The 26,001-nt window shown below is 54.2% G+C and overlaps 2 protein-coding genes across 2 annotated transcripts in view; one reads left to right on the top strand and one right to left on the bottom strand.

Moving 5' to 3' along the window:
- Positions 1-9,303, top strand: part of IGF1R (insulin like growth factor 1 receptor) — a 291,551-nt gene extending 282,248 nt beyond the window's left edge. Inside the window, exons 20-21 of the mRNA XM_032391239.1 lie at positions 1,115-1,249; positions 8,869-9,303. Of these exons, the coding sequence (XP_032247130.1) occupies positions 1,115-1,249; positions 8,869-9,250 (517 nt within the window). The 3' untranslated portion in view covers positions 9,251-9,303. The remainder of the gene's footprint in view (positions 1-1,114; positions 1,250-8,868) is intronic.
- A 10,870-nt stretch (positions 9,304-20,173) lies between these two features.
- PGPEP1L (pyroglutamyl-peptidase I like) overlaps positions 20,174-26,001 on the bottom strand; it is a 28,156-nt gene continuing 22,328 nt past the window's right edge. Inside the window, exons 3-5 of the mRNA XM_032391276.1 lie at positions 22,404-22,556; positions 21,153-21,379; positions 20,174-20,423 (exon numbers count right to left, since the gene is read on the bottom strand). Of these exons, the coding sequence (XP_032247167.1) occupies positions 20,174-20,423; positions 21,153-21,379; positions 22,404-22,556 (630 nt within the window). The remainder of the gene's footprint in view (positions 20,424-21,152; positions 21,380-22,403; positions 22,557-26,001) is intronic.

The raw sequence follows: 26,001 nt of genomic DNA, 5'->3' as shown, positions 1-26,001 counted from the left end.
TCCCGGCCAGGATCCCGAGAGCTCTCCGTGGGAAGTGCCGGGCCCCAGAATGTTTGGTGTGGCTCTGCCCGCGCCCCTGGCCTTGCACGGTCCCGTCGGAAGCCCCTCGGGCCGTTGGCTGCTGACGAGCCTGCTTTATTCTGCCCAAATGAACCGAATGTAACGGCAAATAGGCCGAGGAAAATGTGTACAAGATGGCAGCGCGTGGTGGGAAGTCACCTTTATTTTGCAGATTACAGCATCGCCTTTTTCAGCATTATCTACCTGAACTTTCTGTGTGCGTGTATATGTATTTTCATTTGTCTTCCAGTAGTCGGATCTTCTAAAGCAACAGGCAAAACTGCATGCTTGGCAGAATCGCTCACTGCTCCCCTTGCTGAACTGACTCCTCAGCCCCTTTGCCCCTGGGCTAAACTCTGCTTAAGGACGCCTGGTGGCCTGTGAGCCCCATAACCAGCCAGTACTGCCCTCCTCGCCGCCGCCCCCCACCCTGAGACTGAGCCCTCCATAGGCCAGCCGCAACCCCAGCCCCCGTGGGGCTCCTCTCCCCGCCGGCCCCACCGGACTTGAGGGATCCCCGGTGAGCTTTCCAACACTGCAGACCAATGAAATGAGAACTGTGGTCCGGGACCCCAGGCTTCGGTGTGTTTTAAAAACTCACCGGGAGACTCTGCTCCGCAGGCAGCACTGAGAGCTCCTTGCGTACAAGTTTGCACAACGGGGGAGTGCGTTGACGGGCTCGGCTGCGGCAGGCCGCGTGCGGGCACGCTACACCAGGGGCCCGGCAGGGCCTGGGGATCTGCCTTTGATGACAGGCTAGAGTGCCTGCCGGCGGCCTCGCTGGGGCCCTCAACTCAGCTTGTCCGGCCTTCACGTGAGCGCACAGGTGCTTCCTAGCCCTTCGGGGACCCAGCAAATCCCCTCCACCCCGGCTTCTTCCTCCACCGTGCCCGGGGGCTGCGTCTCCTGCGCAGGGAACGTGAGCGGCAACCGCGGAAGACGGTGCCGGGCACGCTGCAGGACGTGCTCGGCTGCCGCTCGGTGGACCGTCGCTCGGCACCCGGGGTCTGCCCTCGGCTTTCTGAGCCCTCACGTTGTCCCCTGTGTCCCATAGGTCCTTCGGCGTCGTGCTCTGGGAGATCGCCACGCTGGCCGAGCAGCCCTACCAGGGCTTGTCCAACGAGCAGGTCCTTCGCTTCGTTATGGAGGGCGGCCTTCTGGACAAGCCGGACAACTGCCCCGACATGCTGTACGTACCTCCTGGGCCCCGGCCGCCCCCCTTCCCAGTTCCCTGATCAGTGACCCCCGGGGGGGGTGGTGAGGGGCTCTGAGAGCCAGTCTCTTGGGCCCCGCAGGTGCCGTGAAGGCCAGGGGGGCGTTTAGAAGAGGGTCATCCTGATGGCAGGAACCCGTGCCTTCGTGGAGTTGCCTCAGTTTCACCCCGTCTCCCTTATGCTTCTGGTTCCGATGTAATGGCTGGCACTGAGCGCGATGGTGGCCCGCGCACACCGCTGCCACAGGGGCTCCCTCGGGTTTCTTCCCTGCTGAGTGCTGACGAAAGTCCTAAGCCGTGAAAGCCACATGCTCTCCGGAGCTTCATCCAGTGACCCATGGGGCACCTGGCTCGAGGTTCAGCTGACCGCCCTGCAGACTTTGGGCTTTGGGCACTGGCAGATTGGCACTGGCACTTCTTTTTAACAAAATCATTCAGCGTCGTGTTCCTGAGATTTGTCCGCTAAGGGCAGAGCGTCCATGATGCGTCCTGGGCCTCACTGCTCGGTGTTCTTAGGAACCCTCTGTTGGCGGGGGTCAGAGCTGCGGAAGGCTAGAGGGCCGCGTTGTCTGTGCACAGGAGGAACAAGTCAGAGGAGGGTGTGAAGGTGTTCTGTGGCTGGGTCGTCGGGGGCAGGACAAGGACCGGGACAGGTAGGCGGCGGTGCACTTGGTTTCCACAGGCATGTTAAGGTGGGGCTCAGAGATTCTTCTGGATCCCAGTGGGTGGAAGGGAGGCTACCACTACTAGTACCTCAGGACCAATTCTGGAATTTTCCAGAAGTGCTTTTCAGGACATGTTTGGATCCCAAAGGAATGGTCGGGCTGTCTCTGTGTCTAAGACCCCTCGATCTGCCTCAGGGGAGCACTGCCTCAGGCTGGGGCCTCAGAGCGGCGGCATGGTTTGCAAATACGAGTCAGATACCATGTCAGCTGGATACCAGGGAAACTGGCCTCAACAGTCATGAAAGCTTCACTCGTTTGAATCTCTCACCGGTTTCCTTGGGTCAGGAATCCAGACACAGGTGTGCTGGCCCCTCTGCTCAGTCTCACCAGACTGAAATCAGATGTAGGCTGCGGCTGCCATCACCCGAGGCGGTGGGCCTCCCTCTTCCACACCCTTCAGGTTGTCCGCAGGACTCAGCCCTGTGGCTGTGGGACTGGGGTCCTTCCAGAGAGTGGGTCTTCTCCCACCAGAGCAGCTTCCTTCTTCAGAGCCAGCAAGAGCATCTCTCTGTTGCTTTTACCTTTTGTTTTACCCGATTAAGCCACATCTACCGCCAGATAATCTCCCTTTTGGTTAACTCAGAGTCCACGGATGAGAAAACTGAAATCCTGTCATCTTCCTTAGTCCAACTCACATTCAGGTGAGGAGTTGCATGGTGATGCATTTACACCAGGGGCAGGAATCTTGGGGAGCATCTTAGGGTCTGGCTGCCACAGCTTGCGAAGCAGAAACCATTGACTGTCAACAAACCACGGTTTTGTGGTTTTTTCTGAAGGACTTGGTTGCTACCAAGACGGAACCTCCCCAGCTCCATGTAGACGTGGGAGGCCTTGTTCCCATGGCCCTGACTGCGCAGCTGCAGGGCCCGCGGGCTGGGGGAGACTCGGTGTAGCACCCCTGTGCTGCGGAGTACATTAGCTGGGCCCTATGCCTTGTAACTGCTGCTTCTGAATGTTTGTTCAGCTGAAGCCTGTTCTATCCCACGGACAGTTTGCACGGAATTAAGAAAGAGGACCCACGATTGCCGTAGGGAAAGCAGCATCCCTGCATCTGCGCGTGTGTGTGTGTGTGTGTGTGTGTGTGTGTGTGTGTGTGTGTGTGTGTTGGGGGCAGGGGAACCCACTGATCATCTGAGCATGGGCCTAGAGTAGGAAATTTGCATGGTCCTAGACATGGGGCACAGAGTAGGCCCACCAGTGACAGGAGGCTCTACTTCTCAGAGGGCAGTGCATATGGCGGGGGCTGGGGGGGTGGTGGTGGCCGAGACAGGGTGGGAGGTCCCTCGAGAACCTTCCCAATTAGCCTCTTCAGACTTCAGGACCCAAAGTTAGAAGAGACTCAAAGGGAACTTAGTTTAAAAGGAAAAAAAAAAGTCACTTAGTGCATTTTCTTGCCTACTGTGGAAACGCTCCCTCTCCCGACCTGTACCAGTTTTTTACTGCAGTACAACATCATCCCAAACCTAACAGTTTAAAACAACAATAAGCATTGGCTGAACGGCTCGGGCTCCGAGTCTCTCGGCCAGGGCTGCAGTCAGCAGAAGGCTTGACTGGGGCTGGGACCCACTCCCAGGGTGTGGGACCCACTCCCAGGGTGGCGCACCCGTGCGGCCAAGTGCCAGGCAGCGGGCTTCTCCTCGAGCAGGGCTCAGCAGACGCTTCCTCTAGAAGGGCGGAGAGGAAGTATTTTCGGCTCCAGGGGCCCATACGGTCCCAAAGACAGCCACTCACCTCTGTCATCGCGCCAAAGCAATCACAGATACCACGTGATCGAGCCATGGCTGTGCCCCCGCACAACTTGATTTGGGGATACTGAAGTTTGAATTTCCCATAATTTTCACGTCACAAAATATTATTCTTATTTTGATTTATTTTTTCCAACCACTCTTAAATATAGAAACTGTTCTTAGCTCCTAGGGCTTACAAAATCGGCCCGGAGGCTATATCTGGGCCGTGGGCGCCTGTAGGTTGCCCACCCTGCCCAAGAGCAAGTGATTCCAGGGCAGAGCAGAAGCCACAGTGGCCGTTATGGCCTCACCCCAGGGGGCAGCCCTCCGTGACGTGGTTGATTACAGCGGGCATGCGTACCAGGAGGTGGGGGTCCCTGGGGGTTGGCTTCCACAGCCCACTGACGCCCAGTTTCCCTCACAGGTACTGTTCTCTCTGAACAGTGTGGTCACTGTATCCTTGTCAGCCCATTAGAAGAAAAATCTTCCTTCAGAGCAGAAATCTAAGTAATGGAGTATGAGGAGTGATGCCCACTGAATGTGCATCCAAGTGTCTGGTGCGGAACAGAGGCGGTGGCTAGAACCCGTGGTGTGGCAAGCTTAGAGACAGTCCGAGAAAGCAGGTGTGCGTTTCGTTCACGTGGTTTGGGGGTGGTGGGAGGAGAGGTATTGTTTTTTGAGCTTTCTCTTTGACTCAGATAAGTGTTGGCCGCTGAGAAACTTGTGGGACTCATGAAGTTGACCTACCTCCTGGTGACTGGAGTTTTGATATTAATTTAATATGCCTGGGAAGCAGCCCACCTGCCGTGGGAAAAGCGGTAAACTTCCTGTTCCCAGCACAGAGTGACCAGGAAACTCACATGGAGAGGTTACCATTGGATATTAAATGTTTAATTCACGAGGCATTTCTGCTTCGCCATCCAGAACCCCTGTGGCAAACTGTTCTCCCTTCTAAGAAAATAACAAAATGGAAGGAGGCGAGTTGGTTGTACGGGGTGGGGAGTGTCTGTGTTGTCCTGAACTCCCTGATGAGCTTAGGTAAAGGAGTGTTCTGGGAGAGTTCTTTTGTTACGTGGGCACTGAAAGAACGGACTCCTGTTTGTCCCAGAGGAGAGGAGAGTCGCGGAGCTCTTGGGAGTTGCCCCAAAGCCCTGCTGGGCCTCCAGGTGGGAGAGAGACCAGTTCAGTTGTGTGGCTCCAGAGGTCTGAGCGGACCCCAGCAGGGTAACGCGGGGGCAGGGTGTGCAGTGGCTGCGAGGGGCCCTCAGCTCTGCGCCAGCGTCTTGGCGATGCCCGCAAGCGTGTGAAGTGGGCTCCCCTGGAGTGGCCAGTAGTCCCCATCCCCTCAACGGCGCCGTGCGCTTGGGCTTTAGGGGAAAGGCTCCACGGTCCAAGCCACAGAGAGTCTAGGCTTGCGAGTCTTAACACCGACACTCGGTTTGAATTAATTTAACAAGTGGCATGAGATCAGATTTGACTTGTGGTTCGCTGGTGGTTCCACATTTTAAATGGATGACAAAGCCCATCTCGCGTCTCTGTACTTACACCACGAATGTCCTTGAGCCCCTCTGGCTCCATGCTGACTGCTGACGCCCCAGAGACGGCTGTAAGGCACAGTCCTAGCTCTCAGAAGCCGGGTAGCAGGGCCGGATTCTACCGCTGCAGGACAGACCTAGAGCAGAGCTGCGCCGGAGTCAGCCCTGGGCCAAGAAGCCCTATGGTCTTCCGTAAAACTTCCAGTGTCACACGTCCAGACCCTTGCCGGGGCCGGTCCTCAGTATACAGCACTCAGGACAGAATTTGAAGTTTTTGGCCCAGAGAGTCACCAACTCATAGATGAGTCTGGAACAGATTCAGTAGACTCTGGTGGGTTTTGCAGTTTTCAAATGCACTTTTTCCTCTTGCTGATTAAAGCTCCCTCCTCGCTGGTGATCCTGTGCTGGTTTTGTGGGAATCGGGTGCTGGAGTAGAATCCAAACAGTCAGGAATGGCTGTCCTCGCCTGGTTAGCCGTGCTGCGACCATGGGCTGTCCCGCGGTACCTGGGCCCTGCGTTTGATCTCGGCCCAAAGACAGAGTGACTTGGGGTGAGGGGTCAGGCAGGCCTGCTGTCTCCCTGCCGGCCCCAGCTGAGAGGAGGCTCAAGAGACGATCCTGGCTGTCCCGGGCTGCCAGGAGGAGGTGGAGGGAGGGGCACACCCAGCCCTTCTGGGCCTTTCTGGAATCTGGTCTTTGTTGCAAGGTGGCCAAGTGGACTGCGCTGCCTCTCACGTCTTGGCTTGTGCTCACAACCTGCGTGCATGCCCAGCAGGGCCAAGAGTAGGGTGGCAATCCGGAGGCCCCTCTGTGTGCAGGATGGGAGGGGGCAGGCCAGTTGTCCCTCTTCCCTCACGCTGCCCCCCGGGGTCACACATGTCTCCCTTAAGCAGCTTCACTGCAGGGCAGGGCAGCAAGCAGCTCCGGTCCATCTCTTCCCTGACCCACCCCCCGGGGGTGAAGGGGCTGCGCAACTCCCCCCTCCCCGGCCCCCACAAGGGGTCATTCGGGAAAGGACAGCTCGGCCTCAGCAGAGCCAACTAGTTGTAAAACATGGGGCTTTTTTAAAGAAGAGCTTTATCAGCCCATAAATCCTTGTAGAGTCTACTGGAAAGTTTTCTTGTGGAGATAGTGTAAACAAGGTCTTGAATCCGACAGAGTGAAAAAGACTTCCTTTTATGGGCAGCCCTGGAAGGGCTGTGACTGGGGCCTCACATGGTCGTTTGTGCTGTCGTCGCTCCAGTCGTTCCCCTGCTGGCTGGTGGCACCCCCTCAGCAGCACCCCCCCAGGCCGCAGCAGCCCCGAGCCAGGGCCCATGACCCCATCACGTGCTCCTGGCCCCGGCCCCCAGCCCGCCTCTAGTCGGGGACAGGTCGGTCAGCCAGAGAGGAGAGCGCGGCGGAGCCATAGAGAGGGGCCTCGTGTACTGTTTGGTGGGGGGAGCCCTTCTCCCTGGGCAGTAGTGGGAGGTCAGGGAAGGCAGGCTTGTTTGCCATCTGACCCGAGGCAGGAGCTGCCTATCTGTGCAAATCCCCCATGACCCTGACTCGAGGAGAAGAACCGGTCTCCTGGGGGGACCACGGTGGTTCTTGCTGAGGCTGAGAAAATGCCCCTTTCCCTGAGGTAGGTGGTATTCAGCGCCCAGCCCCGCTCCGCCCTCACTGTTGGGACAGACTGTGTCATCTCTTGGGGCTTCCGCTTCTTCACCTACGCAGTGGGCATGTAGTCTCGGGCGCCGGCCTCCCGGCCTCGGGAGGATGAAAGCAGGCCGCACGGGGAAAACCCCGCGCGCCGCCCCGTGTGTTTCACAGCGCGTTCGGCAGAGGCCGGTCCTGGCCTGCGGCTGGTGGCTGGGCAGGGGGCTGGGTCGGGAGGGGAAAATCCAGTTGGTCTTCACATTTCGTCCAGATCTTTTGCTGCCAGAGCACAGGTAGCAGACGTGTTCGATATAGGGCCACACGGCGAATATTTTGGGCTTCTAGGCCAGTCTCTGTTCCAACTACTCAACTAGAAGTTGGCCCCCCTTGAGAACAGCCACAGACCTATGAACAGATGGGCATGGCTGTTCCAATAAAACACGATTTACAAAAACAGGTAGCAACACAGGCCAAAAGTCTCCTGTGCCCACCCTCCCTCAAGGTCACATCCTCTTCCCTCCAGCGACCTGACACCTTTTCCCCCAGGTCTGTGAAGGTAGCTGGCCCTGTTAGCTTAGGAGCTTTCTGTCTGCAGGCCAGTTTCTGTGTCCCACCAGCCTGCCCCCTGCCTTCTTCCCCGGGCCCAGACAGAAGCAAGTGCTCTGTCAGTCTAGTGGTCAGCCCAGAGGCTAGAAGCCAGTTTGGGGTACTCTGTGCTTCCTAAATATGGGGAGTTCCATGTAACCATTTTTATTGAAAAGCATCTCTTCAGCTAGAAGGGCCACTGGCCAGTCCCTTCTTGGAACCGTGGCCGCCTCCAGCTCTGGGGCCAGCCTGGATGGTTGCTCGGTCACCCTCCTTTCCGCTCCCAAGGTCTACTAAGCTGGGTCTCTCTGCATTGTGGGTTAATCAGAAGCATCCCCTCCTCCCCCGGCCTCCCCGAACTCTTGTCAAAGCACAGGCCCCCCCAGGTCAGCTGGCCACACTACCCCATTCTTTGTCTCCTTCCGGCTCTTGGGGGGCCCCTTCCCATTGCCAGGAAGACTCCCGGTGGTCCACTTGGCTCTGAGGGCTTCGCAGAGGTTCGGGGCCCAAGTGTCATTGTGGTGCAGCTGTCAGACCCAGCGCGGGCGTCACGCTGTGTTCGCTGCCTGCCCTGCCGGCCCCTGCCGCCTTGGTGGGCTCTGGCTGCAGGGCATCACTGGGACTGTCACTCAGTTGGCGGGGCCCCGGGACGACTTGGAAGGCGTGCTCCTGCCGTGTGTTCTGCAGGCCCCGCCGGCCGGCCGCAGCCGCTGGGGCAGGCTCAGAAACAGCAGAGGTGGAATTAAAAGAGCGCTCACCGTCGGGAGAGCTGCGATCCGCCCTAACCCTTATACGGAAACACCAGAGGTTTCCTGCACTCTAATTCCGCAAATAACGTTCCATCAGTGGCTACAAGAGATGCTTTAAATAGAATGCTGTGTTTTTATCTCTTTTTTAAAGATTCATTTTAGAGAGAGAGTGGGGGTAGGGCCAGAGGGAGAGGGAGAGAAAGAATCTCAAGCAGACTGCCTGCTGAGCGCAGAGCCTGACGCGGGGCTCGATCCCACGACCCTGAGATCGCGGCCTGAGCTGAAGCTGAGTCGGACGCCCCACCGACGGTGCCACCCAAGCGCCCCTGTTTTTATACCTTAGCATTGTCACCATAATACCTGTGATGACAGACGGTGTGTGAACCTGGAGTTGCCCTCCCTGGGAGAGGAGCGCTTAGGTCTTGTCCCGCGGAGGGTCCTGGGCCCCGGGGAAAGCGAAAGCCATGGTGGGACATGAGACGGGAGAAGCTGAGGCCCGTTGGGCCCCCGAGAGAGAAAGACAGAGCGCTCCCGTGTCCACGTGTCGTGGGGAGGCCACAGCGAGTGGCCCGGGAGGCTGCGCGGCCACGGCCACAGCGGGCGGCGGGGCGCATCGCCTGTCTGTCTCCACCCCAGGTTTGAGCTGATGCGCATGTGCTGGCAGTACAACCCCAAGATGAGGCCTGCCTTCCTGGAGATCATCAGCAGCATCAAGGACGAGATGGAGCCCGGCTTCCGGGAGGTCTCCTTCTACTACAGCGAGGAGAACAAGCCGCCCGAGCCCGAGGAGCTGGACCTGGAGCCCGAGAACATGGAGAGCGTCCCCCTGGACCCCTCCGCCTCCTCGTCCTCCCTGCCGCTGCCCGACAGACACTCAGGACACAAGGCCGAGAACGGCCCGGGCCCTGGCGTGCTGGTTCTCCGAGCCAGCTTCGATGAGAGACAGCCTTACGCGCACATGAACGGGGGACGCAAGAACGAGAGGGCCTTGCCCCTGCCCCAGTCTTCGACCTGCTGATCCTTGGCTCCCGATTCCCGTGCAGACAGTAACGTGTGTGCACGCTGGGTGGCGGGGGGTGGGGGGGGGGGGGGGTGGGGGGGGTGGGAGGGGAGGGAGAGAGTCCGAACAATCTATCCACAGCCTCCTGTACCTCAGTGGATCTTCAGGCCTGCCAATGCTGCCCATGGAAGACAGCTTGTCTGCAGTAAACACATTTGGGGTGTTCCTTTTTCCAATATGCAAGCAGCTTTTTATTTCCCTACCCAAACCCTTAACTGACACGGGCCTTTAAGAACCTTGATGACAACACTTAATAGCAACAGAACACTCGAGAATCGGGTCTCCTCACGCTTTCCCCGTCACTTCTCTCAGACTTGTCTCCCTCCCTTTCTCCTCCCCTCCCTCCCTCTTTCCCTCTTCTCTCTCTCACCTTTCTCTTTCTTTCTGCTTCCTAATGGAAAAACCTTTGCCCAAGCCCAGCTGGGACGCCCTTTTGATCAGAGTGAGGAACTGGCTGGCCCTCCCTGTGGCCCCACATTGCCCCCATAAACACCTGCCTGTCACCGTAGGTCTTTATAAAAACAACAAAAACAAAAACCACGTTGAGACGGAATTTTTTTAACTATCTTTCACCTTTTTAGGGACATAGAAAATGAAAAAGGGCCATCACTCATTCAAGGTTGTTACCATTTTAATGCTGCCAAATTCTGCCAAAACCCTCAACTTCCTCCCTCCTGATCCCGGCACTTTTTTCCTTGTTTCCAGAGGCATGGGGCGAGCATGGTATCTAGTCCCGCCATTTAAGAGCCACGCTGAGGATGCACTCCATCTGATCACCCCTGGTGTTCTTTTCCAGCCTTACGTTCACACAGGTCTAGTTGCTTTTAAGTAGGTTATTATTTGGGGGAAGTGGACAGAATGGGATTTTTCTCTCAGTGGAGACTGGGAGAGGCTGAATCCCCTCTTCCCCAGCCCCGCCTGCTAGCCCCCAGGAATTCTGGAGAAAACAGGCCCTGTCGAGAGCCCGGCAGACAGGCTTTGAGGAGTGGTCGTCCACGTGCCAGTCTCCTGTTCCCCCAGCTCGCCCCCCGCCCCCGCTCCCGGCCCCCCAGGACACAGATGGGAAGGGGTTTCCAGGGACTCAGCCCAACTGTTTATGCAGGTTTGCAAGGAAAGAAATTCAAACACCACCACAACAGTAAGAAGAAAAGCAGTAAATGGATTCAAGCATCCTAAGCTTTGTTGACATTTTCTCTGTTACTAGGACTTCTTCATGGGTCTTACAGTTCTATGTTAGACCATGAAACATTTGCATACACATCGTCTTTAATGTCACTTTTATAACTTTTTTACGGTTCAGATATTCACCTATACGTCTGTACAGAAAAAAAAAGCTGCTATTTTTTTTGTCCTTTATCTTTGTGGATTTAATCTATGAAAACCTTCAGGTCTACCCTTCTTCCCTTTCTGCTCACTCCAAGAAACTTCTTATGCTTTGTACTAGCGTGCGTGACTTTCTTCCTCTCTTCCCAGTAACTGATACTTCTATAACATAATTTGCCATGAACTGTTTGATGCCTTTTTATAAATACACCCTCCCCTCCCCGCTCCCCCTGCCCGTTAGTTACGTTCTAACCCGGAGGCTCTGTGGGCACGAGGTGGCGAGGGCAGCAGGTGGGCACCCCCGGGGGGCAGGCCCTGGCATGCCGGCACCCCGCTCCTCAGCCTGCTCTCACACAGCGCTGGAGTCTGGTACAGTGCAAGACACGATACAAACTCAGGTCAGAAAAAAAGGTTAAATATTTCGCACATCCTTGTTCAGTGTTTATAGTCACCCTTGTTGGAAAGTCTCACCTCCTCTTTCCCTCACCTTTGTTTTGGTTGTGACACACATCTATTTTTTTAATTCTTGGGTACAACAGCAGTTTTAACTGCAGAAACTAGGCATTTGGATTACTATTTTTTTTAATGGATATTTAATCCTTCCATCCCATGAGAAACAGCTGCTGAGTCCCAGGGTGCAGCGGAGTGGGGTCCAGTGGGCCCCTCTGTGGCTCCCGCCACCACCCTCCAGACCGACCTACCTGTCTTTAGAACCCGAAAATCCCCAGGCACCTCCTGGTGCTGGCGGGGAGGGGGCCGCAGGGGCAGCCTCTTCGGGGCGGCGGCAAGCCCCCCGCCAGGTCTGCCGGCCCGAGGGCCCCGGTCGGGGCGAGCACCGCTGCGGTGGCCGGGGAGCCCCGTGCTCGCTCCCAGGGGACCAGAGCCCTGGCGCTGGCTCGCTTTTCCTTGGCCAGGAATCCAAGTCCTCGGGGCCCGGGGGTCTTGTTTTGTTTAGTTTTTAGCACTTCTCACCAGAGTGATGACAGCACACGAGTTGCTTCTGGGATGGAAATGTTTAAATTATGAGTAAGAACAAAGCTCAAAGATGATGATTGCTAGTTGTGACTGGAGATTAAAGACGAGAAAGCAAGTGTGTAGTGCTTTTCTGCTTGTCGGGAGCTTCAGTCCTACGATTTTCTCAAGCCTCTGTCCCATAGTTTTTTCCCTTAAAAAAAAAAAAAAATGAGAAAAAAGAAAAAAATTAAGAAGGTATTATATGTAGGAGTTTTCTTTTAATTTATTTTGTGATACCAGTTTCAATCACTGTAGAGAAGCCCCATTATGAATTTAAATACTGAGAAAAGGGTTTTGTGTGTGTGTGTGTGTCTGTGTGTGTGTGTAAGACAGGACAGTTTTTGGGTTTTTTTGCTTTTGTTGGTTTGGTTTGGTTTTGGTTTTGGTTTTCAAACATTTATCTACCTCACTCTTATTTTTTATGTGTGTATATATACACAAGAATACATCTCACATTTCTCAGCACCTGACAACATGCCGTCGATACTGGTAACCTCATCCATCCCACAGGCCGCACGCGCCAGGCGAGGCAGGGAGAGGCCAGGCTGTGTCCAGGCTCGAAGCAACACTAATACCCCTCTCCACTCACGTCAGACAGCTTGCCTTTTTCTGAAATGTCTCGTTTTGTGTTGCTTTCGTTCCTCTCCTAACTTGGTTTCCTAAGAGGTCCTGAGGTGTTAGGATTTCCTTCCTCCCGGCCCGGGGCGCCCGCACTCTGCTGGGAGGCCGCTCGGCTGCCCCCGGGCTGGCTGGCTTTGAAAGGGACTCCGTGCAGCCTGAAGGACAGACTCTGTCATTGGAAGAGCACTTGTTTCCTAGGCTGGGAGGACAGGAAGGACCCGGGGGGGGGGGGGGAGGGGCAGGCCGTCAGTCTCTGGGTTAGAGTCCCACCTGGAAAGGTGCGCTGTTTGGGTGTGAGCCGCTGCTCCGGCCTCCGTGGGCCAGGCCTGCCCGAGGCGGGATTGTGCCGTCGCCGCGCTGGGTCAAGTTCAGTGGTGCAGCCACGTCAGCGCTTTTGAGAGCTCGGTCTGCCAGGCCTCCTGCGGGGGAACGCAGAGGTTCCTGACCTGCAGTCCCATTCAGGTTGTAGAGAGGAGACAAGTGTCCCCCCCCCGCCCAGACTGTTCCTCAGCTTCACCCTCATCTCCTCCTCCCCCAGGGGAAAACAGAGACCAAACCTTCGGGCTGGAAAAGGCCGGTGGAGGGCGCCCAGCCTCCTTCTGGGGTGGTGTGTCTCCCACCAGGGCCGCGCCCCCATCCCGCCCTCCCGCTGCTCACAGGGGTGGAGGGCGCATAGCCCGACTCCAGCAGCTGCTCCCCCAGGCCCTGGTGACCCCATCTGGGAAAGGTGCTGGGGGTCTGCCCGAAGTGGGCATGGCTCCTTTCAGTTCCAGCACCGCAGTTAAGCTCAGGAGCGCACTTCCTCCTGCGAGAACACTACCCTCTTTTCCCAAGGCCCCTGGCACCTTAAGGTCACTGAGAAATACTGTTGGATCAGGGTTTTCTTCTTCCACACTGTAGGTGACCCCTTGGAATAGTGGCCGCTCCTCTTTTGCACATACCTACCGGTTTCCACAACTGGATTTCTACAGATCATTCAGCTGGTTATAAGGGTTTTGTTTAAACTGTCCGAGTTGTTGGTGTCCCTTTGTTTTTGTTTTATGTAGGTGGATTTTCTTTAAGTAGAAACAAAACACTAATAGTGTAGCGCCCATCATAACAAATGCTTCAGAAACACTGAAAGAAAAGAAAATTTTGCTTGTGTGATGGTGCAGTCATTTTACTGGACCAAACCACCCACCTTGACTATCCTAAGGCATCATCTATCCACAGTTCTAGCCTAATTTTGTGCTGATTTTCCCACCTCTTCTTGATTTTTTCTCTTTTGTATGCTCCACATAATCTAATCAAGCTGAGTTGTGGCATTTTCCATGCAACCTCCTCCTGAAAGCAGCTCACACTGCTTGAAGTGACGGGAACCACTGAGGCGCATCGTCGATGTGCGCACTAAAACACGAGCACACGGCCCTTCCCTGAGGCAGCAGGAGCTGGTGCGTTCTGGAGACACTGTCGAACTTCAGCTGTGTGAGCCCCAGAGCACCCCAGCTCTCCTTCATGGGATCTCATGACGTTTGACACACAATTGGAATGAGCTTCCTCCGCGGAAGACAGAAGACCGTGTTCGTGGCCAGCACTGGCCTCTCCTTCCAGCCTCTTTCTTAGGACTTGGGACAACATTTCGATGGGAGGAAACGTGGCTTGGTAAAATAGAAAAAAAGTGCTTATTGTGGAACCACCCGACAGCAAAATGCTTGGCAGGAGGTGACGTGCTTTGGTTGTGATAACAGATTGACGAGCCAAGCACGATGCCAGACTCTAGGCCGGTTTGTTCCACCGAAGCCTGTCGGCGGCTCACCCCCATGGGCAGGTGGCTGTGCGTGATGCAGGCTGCTGTCATGGCAAGGTCACATGAGCTCAGATCGGTGAGGAGGCTAGGATGCTCGGTCCCAGGTCTGTGGCTGTCACTGCTGGGTCCCCCTATGGTGGCCGGTGTCAAAGGCAACTCCTTTCCAAAACACAGGCACCCTCCAGTTGGCAGTAATGCTCCACAGCACGCTTTGGCCCATTCCAGCAGTCCCACTAATACATGTAAGGTTTGGGGTTTGTTCTTTTGTTACTGTTACTTCTGTGTTTGTCGGCTGTTTTTTTTTTATTTCCTGGGCTAAGCAGCATTGGGAGATACGGACCAGATCCACCCTGTAAGCACCAGTGATGAAAGTCAACCTTTCTTACTCCCCTCTGACTAGTCGGTGGTACAAATGAGAATGTCAAGAGAGGATGTTGTCTAGACTGAACCTCTGTTGCCAGAGATGCTGAAGATACAGACCTTGGACAGGCCAGAGGGTTTCATTTCGGGCCTCCAGCTTAGCTGACTCGTTGATCACTTAGAGAAAAAGCAGACTGGACACTCCTTGACGGTGGGATGATGAGACAGTAGGAAACCACTGTAACCGGGTCATGATGGGAGGCCGAGCAAAGACTGGCGAGCAGAAGGGGAACGGGGCTGGGAAGAAGTGTGGGCCATGTTTTGAACCTGATGGTTTCTGAAGGTATCAGACCACATCAAGGCTCAACAGTCATCCGTGGGCATTTGGTTTCGACCAAGAAACCGAACATCCTCCTTTGGACACTTGTCACAGAGTTCAGTGAAATCGGTCAAGAACGCGAACTGCACCGCACCCGTCAGTTGTCAGTTCTGGGGCATGACTTTAGGGTTTTGTTTTATTTTGTTTATGCAAGAACATAATGATCACTCATCTGTATGTCCACGTTTGTGTGTGTCCACATCTTTCTGGTAAACATTGTTCTAATTAGTCACTCATTAGCGTTTTCAATAGGGCTGTTAAGTCCAGTAGATTACGGGTAGTCAGTTGACGAAGATCTGGTTTACAAGAACTAATTAAATGTTTCATTGCATTTTTGTAAGAACATAGAATAATTTTATAAAATGTTTGTAGTTTATAATTGCCGAAAATAATTTAAAGACACTTTTTTTCTCTGTGTGTGCAAATGTGTGTTTGTGATCCATTTTTTTTAGGACACCTGTTTCCTAGCGAGCTTTACAATATGCCAAAAAAAAAAAGAAAAAAGAAGAAAAAAAAAAAGGATTTTTCCCTGACCCAGGCCGTGGTTCACCCTCTTTTCCCCCCAATGCTTGGTGCCCTAGTTTATAACAAAGGAAAGATGATTTAAGAAGTAGTTCTGTATCTTCAGTGTCTTGGTCTTCCAGAACCCTCTGGTTGGGAAGGGGCTCATCCTTGACTGGCCATTTCCCTTGGGAGTGTAGCTACTCTAACAGACTGAAGGAACCTCACTGGCCAAGGACACAGCCGCGGTGTGGCAGCCCAGCGGTGCCCGTGGTGCTGGGGAGCCTCCGGCGGGCTGGGCTGCTCGTCGCCGCTGTCGTGCGCTGCCTGGACAGGGAAGGCCTTGAGGGCACAGCTGATGGCTTCACGGTGAGCGCAGCACACAGACTTGTCACACGAACGATGATGATTCTGGCGCACACGGGCCATTCGCTTACATGCCTCAGGTCGTGATTCGCGCTTTGTTATAACAAGGAAGAGACCCTATTTATTTTATTTAAGGCAGAACACCGAAAACACATTTTTCTAGTCCAAAACCAGTCCTTTTAAGTAAAAACGACACACACACAAAAATGTGTTTCAGTTGGACTCTATTTCCTCTAGCTCCCAATGGATTACTGGCCATGTCTCTACTTCTCCACAGAATCTCCATCAGTAGAAACATCTGGATGTTTTGCACTACATGGGAGAAAGGTCCAGAAACAATTAGGTTTTTTTTGCGTGCAACTGTTCATTCAGATGTGTGGCGTTGCAGAGACACACCCACGGGTGGAATAGATGCTTGGCAAAGACACCTGTCTGCTTTCTAGCCGGTGAGGTTGAGGTGAGAGATTTGCCAGAGTATGTCTACCTCTGGGACAAAAAAAAAAAAAGAATCAAACCAGAAGGCGCAATGGAATGGATGCATCGCAAATAATGCATTTTCTGAGTTTTCTTGTTTAAAAAAAAAAAAAAGTTTTTTAAAAAAGTAAAAAAAAAAAAGGTAATAACATGGCCAATTTGTTACATAAAATGACTTTCTGTGTATAAATTATTCCTAAAAATAAATTCCTCTGTTTATATAAAAAAAATCAGTAGATGAAAAAAATTTCAAAATGTTTTTGTATATTCTGTTGTAAGAATTTATTCCTGTTACTGCGATATACTCTGGGTTCTTTACATTATGAGAAAAAAGAAAAAGAAACTTTGTCTATTTTGAATGGCTGAAGCTAAGGCAACTTTAGTTTCTCTTACTCTGCTTTTTTCTAGTAGTTAAAGTACTACATGGTTTAAGTTAAATAAAAGAATTCTGTATGCATTTTTGGTCTCTGATTTGGTTCCCCTCCCTTTCTGGAAGAACCACCACGCTTCTGAGGCAGGGAAGCCGAGCCACGTGTGGCATGTGTGCTCACACGTGTCGCTCGGAGGTGTTCTGTGGAAAGGCTTTGCTTTGCTTTCTGACAGCTGAACCTTCCCAGCACGCAAACTGCTGGTGAGGACAGGGCAGCTATTCTGCTTCTCACTCCATTAAATCAGCTCGAAGAAAATTTGAATACATAAGATGCAGAAATCCGTACTTCATTTTTGACTGATCTGCAGACTTTTCCTGTATCTTCGACTGACAAAAGTCAGGCCGGGGCAGGTTTGCTGTAGGTGACTCTGGGGCGAAGGGCTCACCCTTCACATTTCCCTGTCCTTGTCGGCACCTGGCAGCCAGCATACCTACCCGGCATGCGGGGCGGAACCAAGCAAGCGCACCGCGGACGTGGCTCCCAGGAGGTGTTCAGAATGTGACTTTCTAGCTGATGATCTTGGCCTGTCCCGGGGCCTCTACAGTCCAGCCATCATTTTATTGCCCGGGGAAATGGCCATAGTAAGAAATGTGAAATGTGAATATATGTTCAAAGGAAACAAGCTGTAAGTGTTCTGGAATCAGACCAGAGATGCACAGACACATCGGGAGGGCAAGCTGACCATTTCACTGAACTTTGATCACAGGAAACTCTACTCCTGGAACAAAGTCAGGCCACCGTATAAAGGGCTGCAGAGCAAGGTGTGGGCGGGGGAAGTAAATCAAAGGCCACAGTTATTTAAGATCTGGTGAGCCTCACAAATACTTGGACCTAAAAACAAAAGGCCTTTCTAAGGGAGAGGACTCTCGCAAGCTCTTGGTGTTGTCCCAGGGTTTGTGCTCACCATTGTCACGCGGTGGCTGGCGCTGGACCTCGACTGTCACTGGATGACTGACGACTCCGGGCAGGCTCAAGGCTCATTTCAGAGGCTCGGACGGGCGTGCGGGCGGCCGGTGGGGTGCCGCGCCGCACTGGGCACCTGTCCTCCGCCGGAAGCTACAGCACTTTCTTCTCGGGATGGAGGTGCTGGGTGGTCGCAGAGGCCAGTGCGCCCCCTTCCCCCCCCCCGTGCCACTCCGAGACCACAGAGCCGGCCGGGCTGTGTCCGCCTCTGCCCTCACAGGTGCAGCCAGCAGCCGGGACTCAGGAAGGTGTGGGTTTGCCCCGCACGCGCTCATCGCTGACCGGCTCACACATCCGTTCGCTCAGAGCGTGTTCACAGCTCTGCAAAGGAAGGGCTTTTGTTATAGATGAGCAAACACACAGACATGTCCGAGACCCCCCAACTATTAAGCGACCAACCCAGAGTTCAGCCTGTTGACTCCGGCCCCCCGCGTGTCAGCCACAGGGAAACAGGCCCCAGTACGTGTGCACAGGGGCCGGCAGGCCGCCTAGACCGGGAGGCGAACACCGCAGGTCACGCAGGGAGAGATGATGGAGACGTGCATCAAGAGGGAGCTCGGGCCTCCTCACGGGATGACATCTACAAGTTTGTAAAATGGGTATGGCTTGAAATAACCCTGAAGCAGGGTCCTGAGGCCCCCTGCCTGCCCCTGGCCTGAGACAGAAGCTCCAGTGGGGGAGGGGGACAGGGCTCTGGGCAGCAGCTGTTCGCCTTCAAATACAGAAGGATCTCTGCGTTAACAACCCTGCAGCCGGACCTACACATGTGGGCCATACCATCCCACCCCACCTGGCTGGCTCTGATCAGCTCCAATGTGACTCTGACCTGTTTTATGTCAAATAAGCCAGTTTCCTTTGCAAAAGGGGTCCTGTAGAATCTGTACCAAAGGCTCAAGGATGCTGGAGAGCTACTGATAAACCCAGCAAGGCCTGCCCGTTTCCTCTGTTATTAAGTTGCAAATGCTTTTCCTTCTAGTGAAAGAATCTGGACACTAAGTAAACAATGCCCCCTTTTTTTTAAATGTAATTAAGTGAAAGTGATAGCTGTGAGCACAACACCTTAACAAATTTCCCAGAGCTTAGCCTCTGCCACCGTCACCCCCTTCCTCCGAAAACCAATGTATCTCCATGCATATTTGCCGCAGAAAACACGAGACAAGCAAAACCCGGCTTTGAGCAGCTTGGCACAGGAACCAGTGCAGTGCTTGCCCAAAGGCAACATGATAGCTGAAAAGGGGAGATTCTCTCAGATCTGTACCTCTGAAACAAATAATGCCGATGGACTCTGAAAAACAAACTGAGGGTTCTAGAGGGGAGGGGGGTGGGAGGACAGGTTAGCCTGGTGATGGGTATTGAGGAGGGCACGTTCTGCATGGAGCACTGGGTGTTATGTACAAACAATGAATCATGGAACACTATATCTAAAACTAATGATGTAATGTATGGGGATTAACATAACAATAAAAAAATTAAAAAAAAAAAAAAGAAAAGGGGAGATTCTGCTCCTACAAAGTAGCGATAACACCCAACATGGCAGAGAAGCCAAGCCCAGCTATGATCCTTTGCTTGAAGACCAAACACTACCACTAGGAATATAAAACAGGGAAACTGCCATGGAAAACAGTATGGCGGACCCTCAGAACCTTGAACGTAGGAACACCTTATGATCCAGCAATTCCCCTTTTAGGTATAGAAACAAAACAACTGCAACTGGGGACTTTGACCTATTGTTTTTGCACACAGTGTACACAGTAGTAGTACTCATAATAACCAAAAGGTGGAAGCAACCCAGTGTCCATCAAAGGATGACTGGATAAACTAAATGTGGTCTACGCATACAATGAAATATTCCTCCGTCTAAAAAAAACGAAATTCTGACACACGCTACAACATGGATGAACCTCGAAGACATTATGCTCCGTGAACTAGTAAGCCAGTCACAAAAAGGACAAATAGCGTGATTCATTTATATGAGGTCCTTAGAGTAGTCAAGTTCAGAGATGGAGGGTGGAATGATGGTTGCCAAGGGCTAGGGGAAGGAGGGGGGGAGTTGTTTAATGGGGACAGAGTTTCAGTTTGGGATGTTGAGAAAGCTCTAGAGATAGATGGTGGTGATGACTGCATAACAAGTGAATGCCCACAAACACTGAAAAATGGTTAAAAGAGTAAATTTTATGTTATGTGTATGACAATTTTTTAAAAAGAGTAGAAAAATAAAAACCAAACACTAGAGACTCAGGGGTCAGAAGCTGCATGCAGCACCTGGATGCATGAGGGTGGAGGCCAGGGAGGGGGTACCGAGCGGCCGCTCTGCCGGTTTCCCCCGGTCATAGATCAACCCATCACAGGCAGCTCTGCCCAACAGGTCTGCGGTCTTAGCAATCTGGGCAGGATCCCACAGGCCGCTGCACGGTCTTTTTAAGAGAAAAAAAAAAAAATTACTAGGATTTCATTTTATTGTCATGAAAACCATAACTGAAGCTAGCTAATCCCTTGTGAAATGTCTGCCTTTCAGAGTGTTCTTTCTTCTGACAATAAAATAACCCTTTGTGATTTCGTTGGGCTAATTCAGAGCTTTTTTCCCTCTGTGTAAACTGTTTTACAAGCCATTTTTTAAAAGTCTCTCAAAGCACAGTTGAACTCTGCACACAGGATTGAAACATTTAATTTTCTCCAAAGGAGCAGTCCCCCAATTGGTTCCCCCGGGCTGGAATCACGGCGGTTGAGTTTTCTGCGAACGAGGCTTTGAGCTCAGGCTTTCTCAGCTCCTCCAGCATGTCCTGGATGATGACTTGCAGGGCTTTTCCCAGAAGCCTGGCTGGGAGCCAACGGGATAATGGAGGCACGTGGATGAGTGCCGCGTACCCATTTCCATGATGCAAAGACAGGTAGTAGGTGTAATCGCAGACATATCTGCAACCACATGAAATGCCGTGTTACTACTCCCTGGAAGAGCCTCTAACCCCAGGAAAATGGAAGCAAAAGGGATAATCCCCAAAGCATGAGGAAGTTGGACTGCCACCCAGGGAGATTGAGGTTTTGTTCTTCTGCCTCAGAAAGAAGAGTTGCTGGGAATGAACCCGGGAGGGACTGATTCTTGGTCTCACGGTCCCACAATCAGCAAGCAGCAGAGCCTGGAAAGGGACCAGATTTTCAAGCAACTAGTCCAAAACACCTTTACACCCCACACCCCTCTCATTCATGTCTACTGAGTCACTTGGGGCGGGGGTGGGGAGAAACTACCTACTGGCGGTCAGAGTTTGGAGGAACCAAGGTAAATTCATCTCTATGTGGGGCTACATTGGAAGAGTTAACTCAACAACTTGGGCCGCAATAAAGAAAAACAAAGCATCCACAAAACGTTAGTGGCTCTCAAAACATGCCTTCCCATCTCTTCTCCTCTCTCCACGCACCAAGGGCCGGGTGGGGGCGGGGTGCGGGTGGGGGTGGGGTGGGGGGCGGGGGCGACATCTTGGTGGTCTACAGGAGCCGCCCTGGGGTGCCACGGCGTGAGCAAGTGCCCAGTCGGACCGCAGAGGATGGCCTCCCGGTGCAGAAGGGGGGCATCCGGGGAGAGACCCTGGTCGGAAGAGGCGCTGCGGTCGTTCCCCAGCCTCTACCCCCAACACCCGCGGGACGTACCTGCCCGCATCTCGAGAAAAGGTCACCTCCACGCCCTCCACGGCCACGCGCTTGCTCACCGCCTTCATGCTGACCTCCGACGCAATCACTTCCGGGCCATCCGGAAGGCACTCGCCGCGCGCCGGCCGGAAGCCCCGGATGTCCGCGTCCCGGTAGCCCCGGTTCTTGGCGCACTGCTCCAGAACGATGGCCTTGGCGGAGGCGTCCAGGCCGATGTGCACGGCGAGCTGTGTCCGCACACGCGGCGGCCGAGAGATTAGGGAAACTGAGGCCTGCTCTGCTCGCCGGATGTGGCTGAAGGGCCAACCCCAGCGCGAGCACAGGGTGCAAAGCATCGCAAAGCCCAGATCTGGCACACAACCTCCGGGCTTCCCCGCTAACCTCCCCTAATGAATGTGCGGGAATGAAAAACAACTGGATAGAAACCCATGTGGCATTTAATTTAACTAGTTTTATAGGGGCAAATATTCTTGCGGAGTAATGTATTCCCCTTCTTTTCCTTGGGGGGTCCCCTGGTAGCTAAGACTAGCACGGGAGCAGCTTAGCATTTCTGGGGCATCTTCCCTCTCTTGTATGAAACTCTAATAAAGGAAGTTAGTAACAATGTGATAAAATATTGTGAGGATTTTTTGAGCTGATTATTTTTCCTCTTTGAAAAAATAGCCGTGGAGCATATTATCAAAACCCCTGGGACAGTTGTCTTAATGGCATGGTGGTGTGTGTTGTGTTAATCTCATCATCTGGTCTTCCTAGTTTTTGGACATTTGTACCAGTTTTTTATATAATGACTCTGTTCAGATAAAAAAAGGCTGGGTGTGATGAAGATGGGACCTCTCCAGACGGGCTACCCGCCAACCGCCCTGCCAGGCCCAAAAGGTCCTTTCTCGCTTCACCTCACAGGCAACCTGCCCTGCAGGGCCATGGCTGGGACCTAACCCAAGGGCCTATCCGTTGGGTGGAAACTATCTCTGAGTCCTGGCAAGGAATAAAGATTCCATTTATTTTCCTCCTCCTCTCTCTCCGGAATCTTCTTCCAAGATCCACTCTGTGTTTCAGCTTAAACTTTTACAAACAGACCCAGAACCTTAGAAGATTGGCTGGGACCTTACCGGTGGGACACGGGGGCAGGGTGCACCTCAGCCATCAACCCTAGAACCAGGGTCCGGGAGTCCACAGGCTCTGGGGCTCCACCTCGTCATCTTCCCCACCCACCCCACCCCCACCTTCACTGCCTCCCCAGCCATCATTTACTTGCGGTTGAAGGTCTTCCCAGATTCTGGTGACCCTCTGCTTCACCTCCCTGTAATCTACAGGTAGCTGAAGAATCCGCAGCTCCACCTCCATGTCACTGTTCAGGCCCAGCTTGGACAGCTCCTGCAGAAAGAAGCAGGTAGACTCCCCTTTCTTGATGGAGGACGGGGGGAGTCCCTGAAAAGCTAACACTTGGGTCACTCACTCTTTTCCCAGGGCCCTTCTGTGGGCCTGGACCCTGCCCTCAAGGAGCTCACATGATGGTGAGGGGCCAGCAGGAGAGTCACAGTTCCTGCCCCTCATGGCCCCAAACGCTTCTCCCATTGGGATGTGGGGACCCTGGTGGCATATCTGAGCCAGGCTGCTGATTAGAACATAGTCCCCAGAAGGGATACAGGGCAGATGTAGAGAACAGATGGGAGCGAGCCAGATGAAGAAGCTGGGGAAGGGCGTGCCAGACAGAGGGGCTTCAGAGGCCCGGGGAGCATGAGCGCCTGAGCCTTTGGGAAACATGGTGTGACTTGGCGCTGGGCAGTGGGTGTGGGGCAGGGGAAGCCTTCTTCCGGGTGTCCTGCACCTCCAAGGACAGGATGTTTAGCACCCCTGGCCTCTGAGCTGAGCATTAACTGCCTGGGCATTTTAACAAGTAACCCACCACCACCAATGGTGTATCAGGGGGCACTGCACGTGGGTAAGGGTGGGAACAGAAGCTAGAAAAGTCTGTGGAAGCCGACCGAGGGCTCAGCTAGAGGTTGGACTTTAGTTAAAGCAAAAGGGAGCCATCAAAGGATTGTGGGCAAGGAGCTAATGGGTCAGAGCTGCCTCCTGAGAGGATGGAGGTAGAAGTGGGCTGGGGGCTATCATGAGGTTGACTTTGGACATGCTGAGTTTGAAGGGGAGGGACCTGGTTCCTTGGCTCTGTGTGTCTGGAGCTCACAGAGAGGATTATGGGAAGACAGTGGCATGTCAGGGCTGAAAAACATGGGTTTAGGTGAGATCCAGACAGAGTGGTGGAGGAGGGGGTAGGCGGAGAGAGGAAAGAAGGGCTGTGGAGAAAACCCAAGGTCAGGGAGCACCCTCCTTCACAGGTGGGAGTTTGGAAGGAAGAAAGCCAGGGAGTGAGATCTTAGGTCTCTGCTATTCCCTGTTGGGAAACGTTAAATCGGGAACCTAGAGGCCAAGTCCTCTTCCTGCTCTGGGAGCTGTGCTGGTCACCAGGATGGTTTTGGATTAGCACCTCTCTTTTTCCTGCCTCCCTCCACTGGCAATTTAGGACCTCCAGGAGCATGCATCCTGGGATGGAGGTTGCGGTTGGGCTTGTCAGACCTGCCCAAAAGTCATAGAGGGGACAACTCAGGGCCCTGCCCTGGGCTTCAGAGGAGACATGCGGGATGATGGGCCCCAGTGCAGGTCAGTCTCCGCTGCTCTGATGGAGGAGGGCACTCCTGGCCGACTTTTGGTGTCTCAGGTCTGTCCTTTGGCCATCCTGAGGGGCTCGGCTCTGCCCACCAGACACCCGCTCAGAAGCCCAGTTCCCCCGCCCGGCTCAAGCTTTGTCCTCTTCCAAAAGAAAGTGCCAACATCACATCCGCATTTGGGGCCTGAAGGGGAGAATTCATTTGCCTGACTCTGGGGGTGGGAGGCGGGAAGGAGGGCCAGGTCACATGGGGCGGGGGCCTGGAGGTGGAGCTTCCAGGAGGACATTCCAAGGGCCAGACAGACCAAGGGGGTTCCAACTGCTGTGTCCCCCCTGCTTGAGCCCTGTCCTGTGGGGAATGAGTGAGACGGGAGCAGGGAGGCTGCTCAGGGCCCGGCCTGTTGGGAGGCTCCCAGCACAGGCAGGCATCACCCGGGGGCCACCTTTGCCTGTCATGCGGGTCAGGGGCCTGTGGCTTGGCTCCAGGCTGCTTCTCAGAACCCAGTCATCTGCAAAGAACTAGTTTCTTCTACTTGGTGGGGTTCTCACGGGGTCTGGCTCTGAGCAAAGCCTACAGAGGAGCCCCAGAACCAAATGGAGTTGCCTGGGAATCTGCTTTCAGAGCTAAACCCCCTCCCCTCCGAGAACCTGCTGTAGCCCAGTCATCAGTGGAAACATCGAGTAATTATCACTAAGCCTGCAAAGACGCGATGCCCAAGGGATGGGGACATCCACCCTGAGCCAGGCGGGCCCAGGCAGGCCCAGGCAGACCCAGCACCCAGCCGGCTCAGCCATGACCGGTCAGAGACTCCCCTTCACAGAGCAATGCGGTTCCGCTTCTGGATTGGCACACGGACGCCCAGACCAAAGCAGGCCGCAGCAGGGGCCCCTCTTTTTTTTTTTTGCCCCTACCTCAGCTTTTTCTTGCCACCCCACGCCAAGCCAGTTGAGAGGAGAGGAGAGAGGAAGCAAGCCCCTGGACATCTCGCGGGTCTCCCAGCTGCTGCCGGGGTCCCGGGGGCCGGCTTTGGGGAGCTCCCTTGCATGACTTTCCTGTGGCTGTCGTAACAAAATGGGTGGCTTAGCACCAAACTTTATCACCCAAGCCTATAGGAAAGAAGTCCCAAATCCAGGGGTCGGCAGGGCCGTGCTCCCTCTGAACCTGTAGGAGGAGGACCCCACCTGCTTCTTCCAGCTTCGGGGAGCCCTGGGCAGCTCTGGGCCTCCCCAGTGTCCCTTCATGGTCTTCCCTCGGAGTCCAGGTCCCCCCGTTTTATAAGGACGCTCAGCCCCTGACCCCATCTGAGGCCGTGATGATGGCATCACCCTGGCCAAAGCAGAAAGTGCCGGGAAGCCGAACTGTCACCCTCCTAGGAATCCCCAGAGCTGGTGTGGGATGGACGGCGTTCGACATTCGACTCGACACCTCTGGGTTTTTTTCTTTATCTGGAAAACGATGCCCAGGAGATTAAAGCATCCCGCTTCTGCTCATCACATGTTGCCTTTCAAGCGGCCCATCCGATGCCCAGGTGCACCTGACTGCAGGCTGGTGCGCGCACGCCCCCCGTGGGGTCCAGTGGAAGTCGGCAGCCAGGGCCCAGCTCCACGGCCGGCCCCGTGGAAACCACAGCACAGGACACGGGGACACGGACTCCGCGTGGAATAAATACAGGTGTCACGTGCTGCATCCCATCAGCTCAGGCCGTTTGTTGCCACCGAGGCCATGAAGAAAAGCTTCTAGTGTCTAGAGACCTCTGGATATGAGAGTTGCACATAAGGGGTTGTGGACCCGTGTCAAACTTGAACTGGCTCAGGTGGTGCCTTCAGTGTCTTCCTGGCGTATGTTCTCTTTCTAACTAGAACGTCACCCTCTTCCTCTTTCTCCCCACTGTCGTCCTGACAAGGGAAGAGCCTGCCGCTTGGCGGGTCTGCCCTGTCACCAGGGACTCTTCTCAAGTGCAGAGCCTCCCCTGGGAGGAGGTGACCCCTGCCACCCACACTGTACAGCTGGGAGTATGGAGGCCTGCCGGGTCCCCTGGAGCCCTTCGAGCTGGGGGAGGGGTGGGGGTGGACGACAACTAAAGCCGACAGAGGACAGAGGACAGACGGGAGAGCAGCTCTACCTCCACAGGCTGCCAGCCTCGCCTGGGCCCTGGCCAAGCCGCCTCGGTGACCCTGGGA

Source organism: Phoca vitulina, unplaced genomic scaffold (genome assembly GCF_004348235.1).
Source record: "Phoca vitulina isolate PV1807 unplaced genomic scaffold, GSC_HSeal_1.0 scaffold61, whole genome shotgun sequence".
Taxonomy (NCBI): Eukaryota; Metazoa; Chordata; class Mammalia; order Carnivora; family Phocidae; genus Phoca; species Phoca vitulina.
Note: the sequence above shows the minus strand (reverse complement) of the source record. Positions and strands in the feature narration are given on the sequence as shown.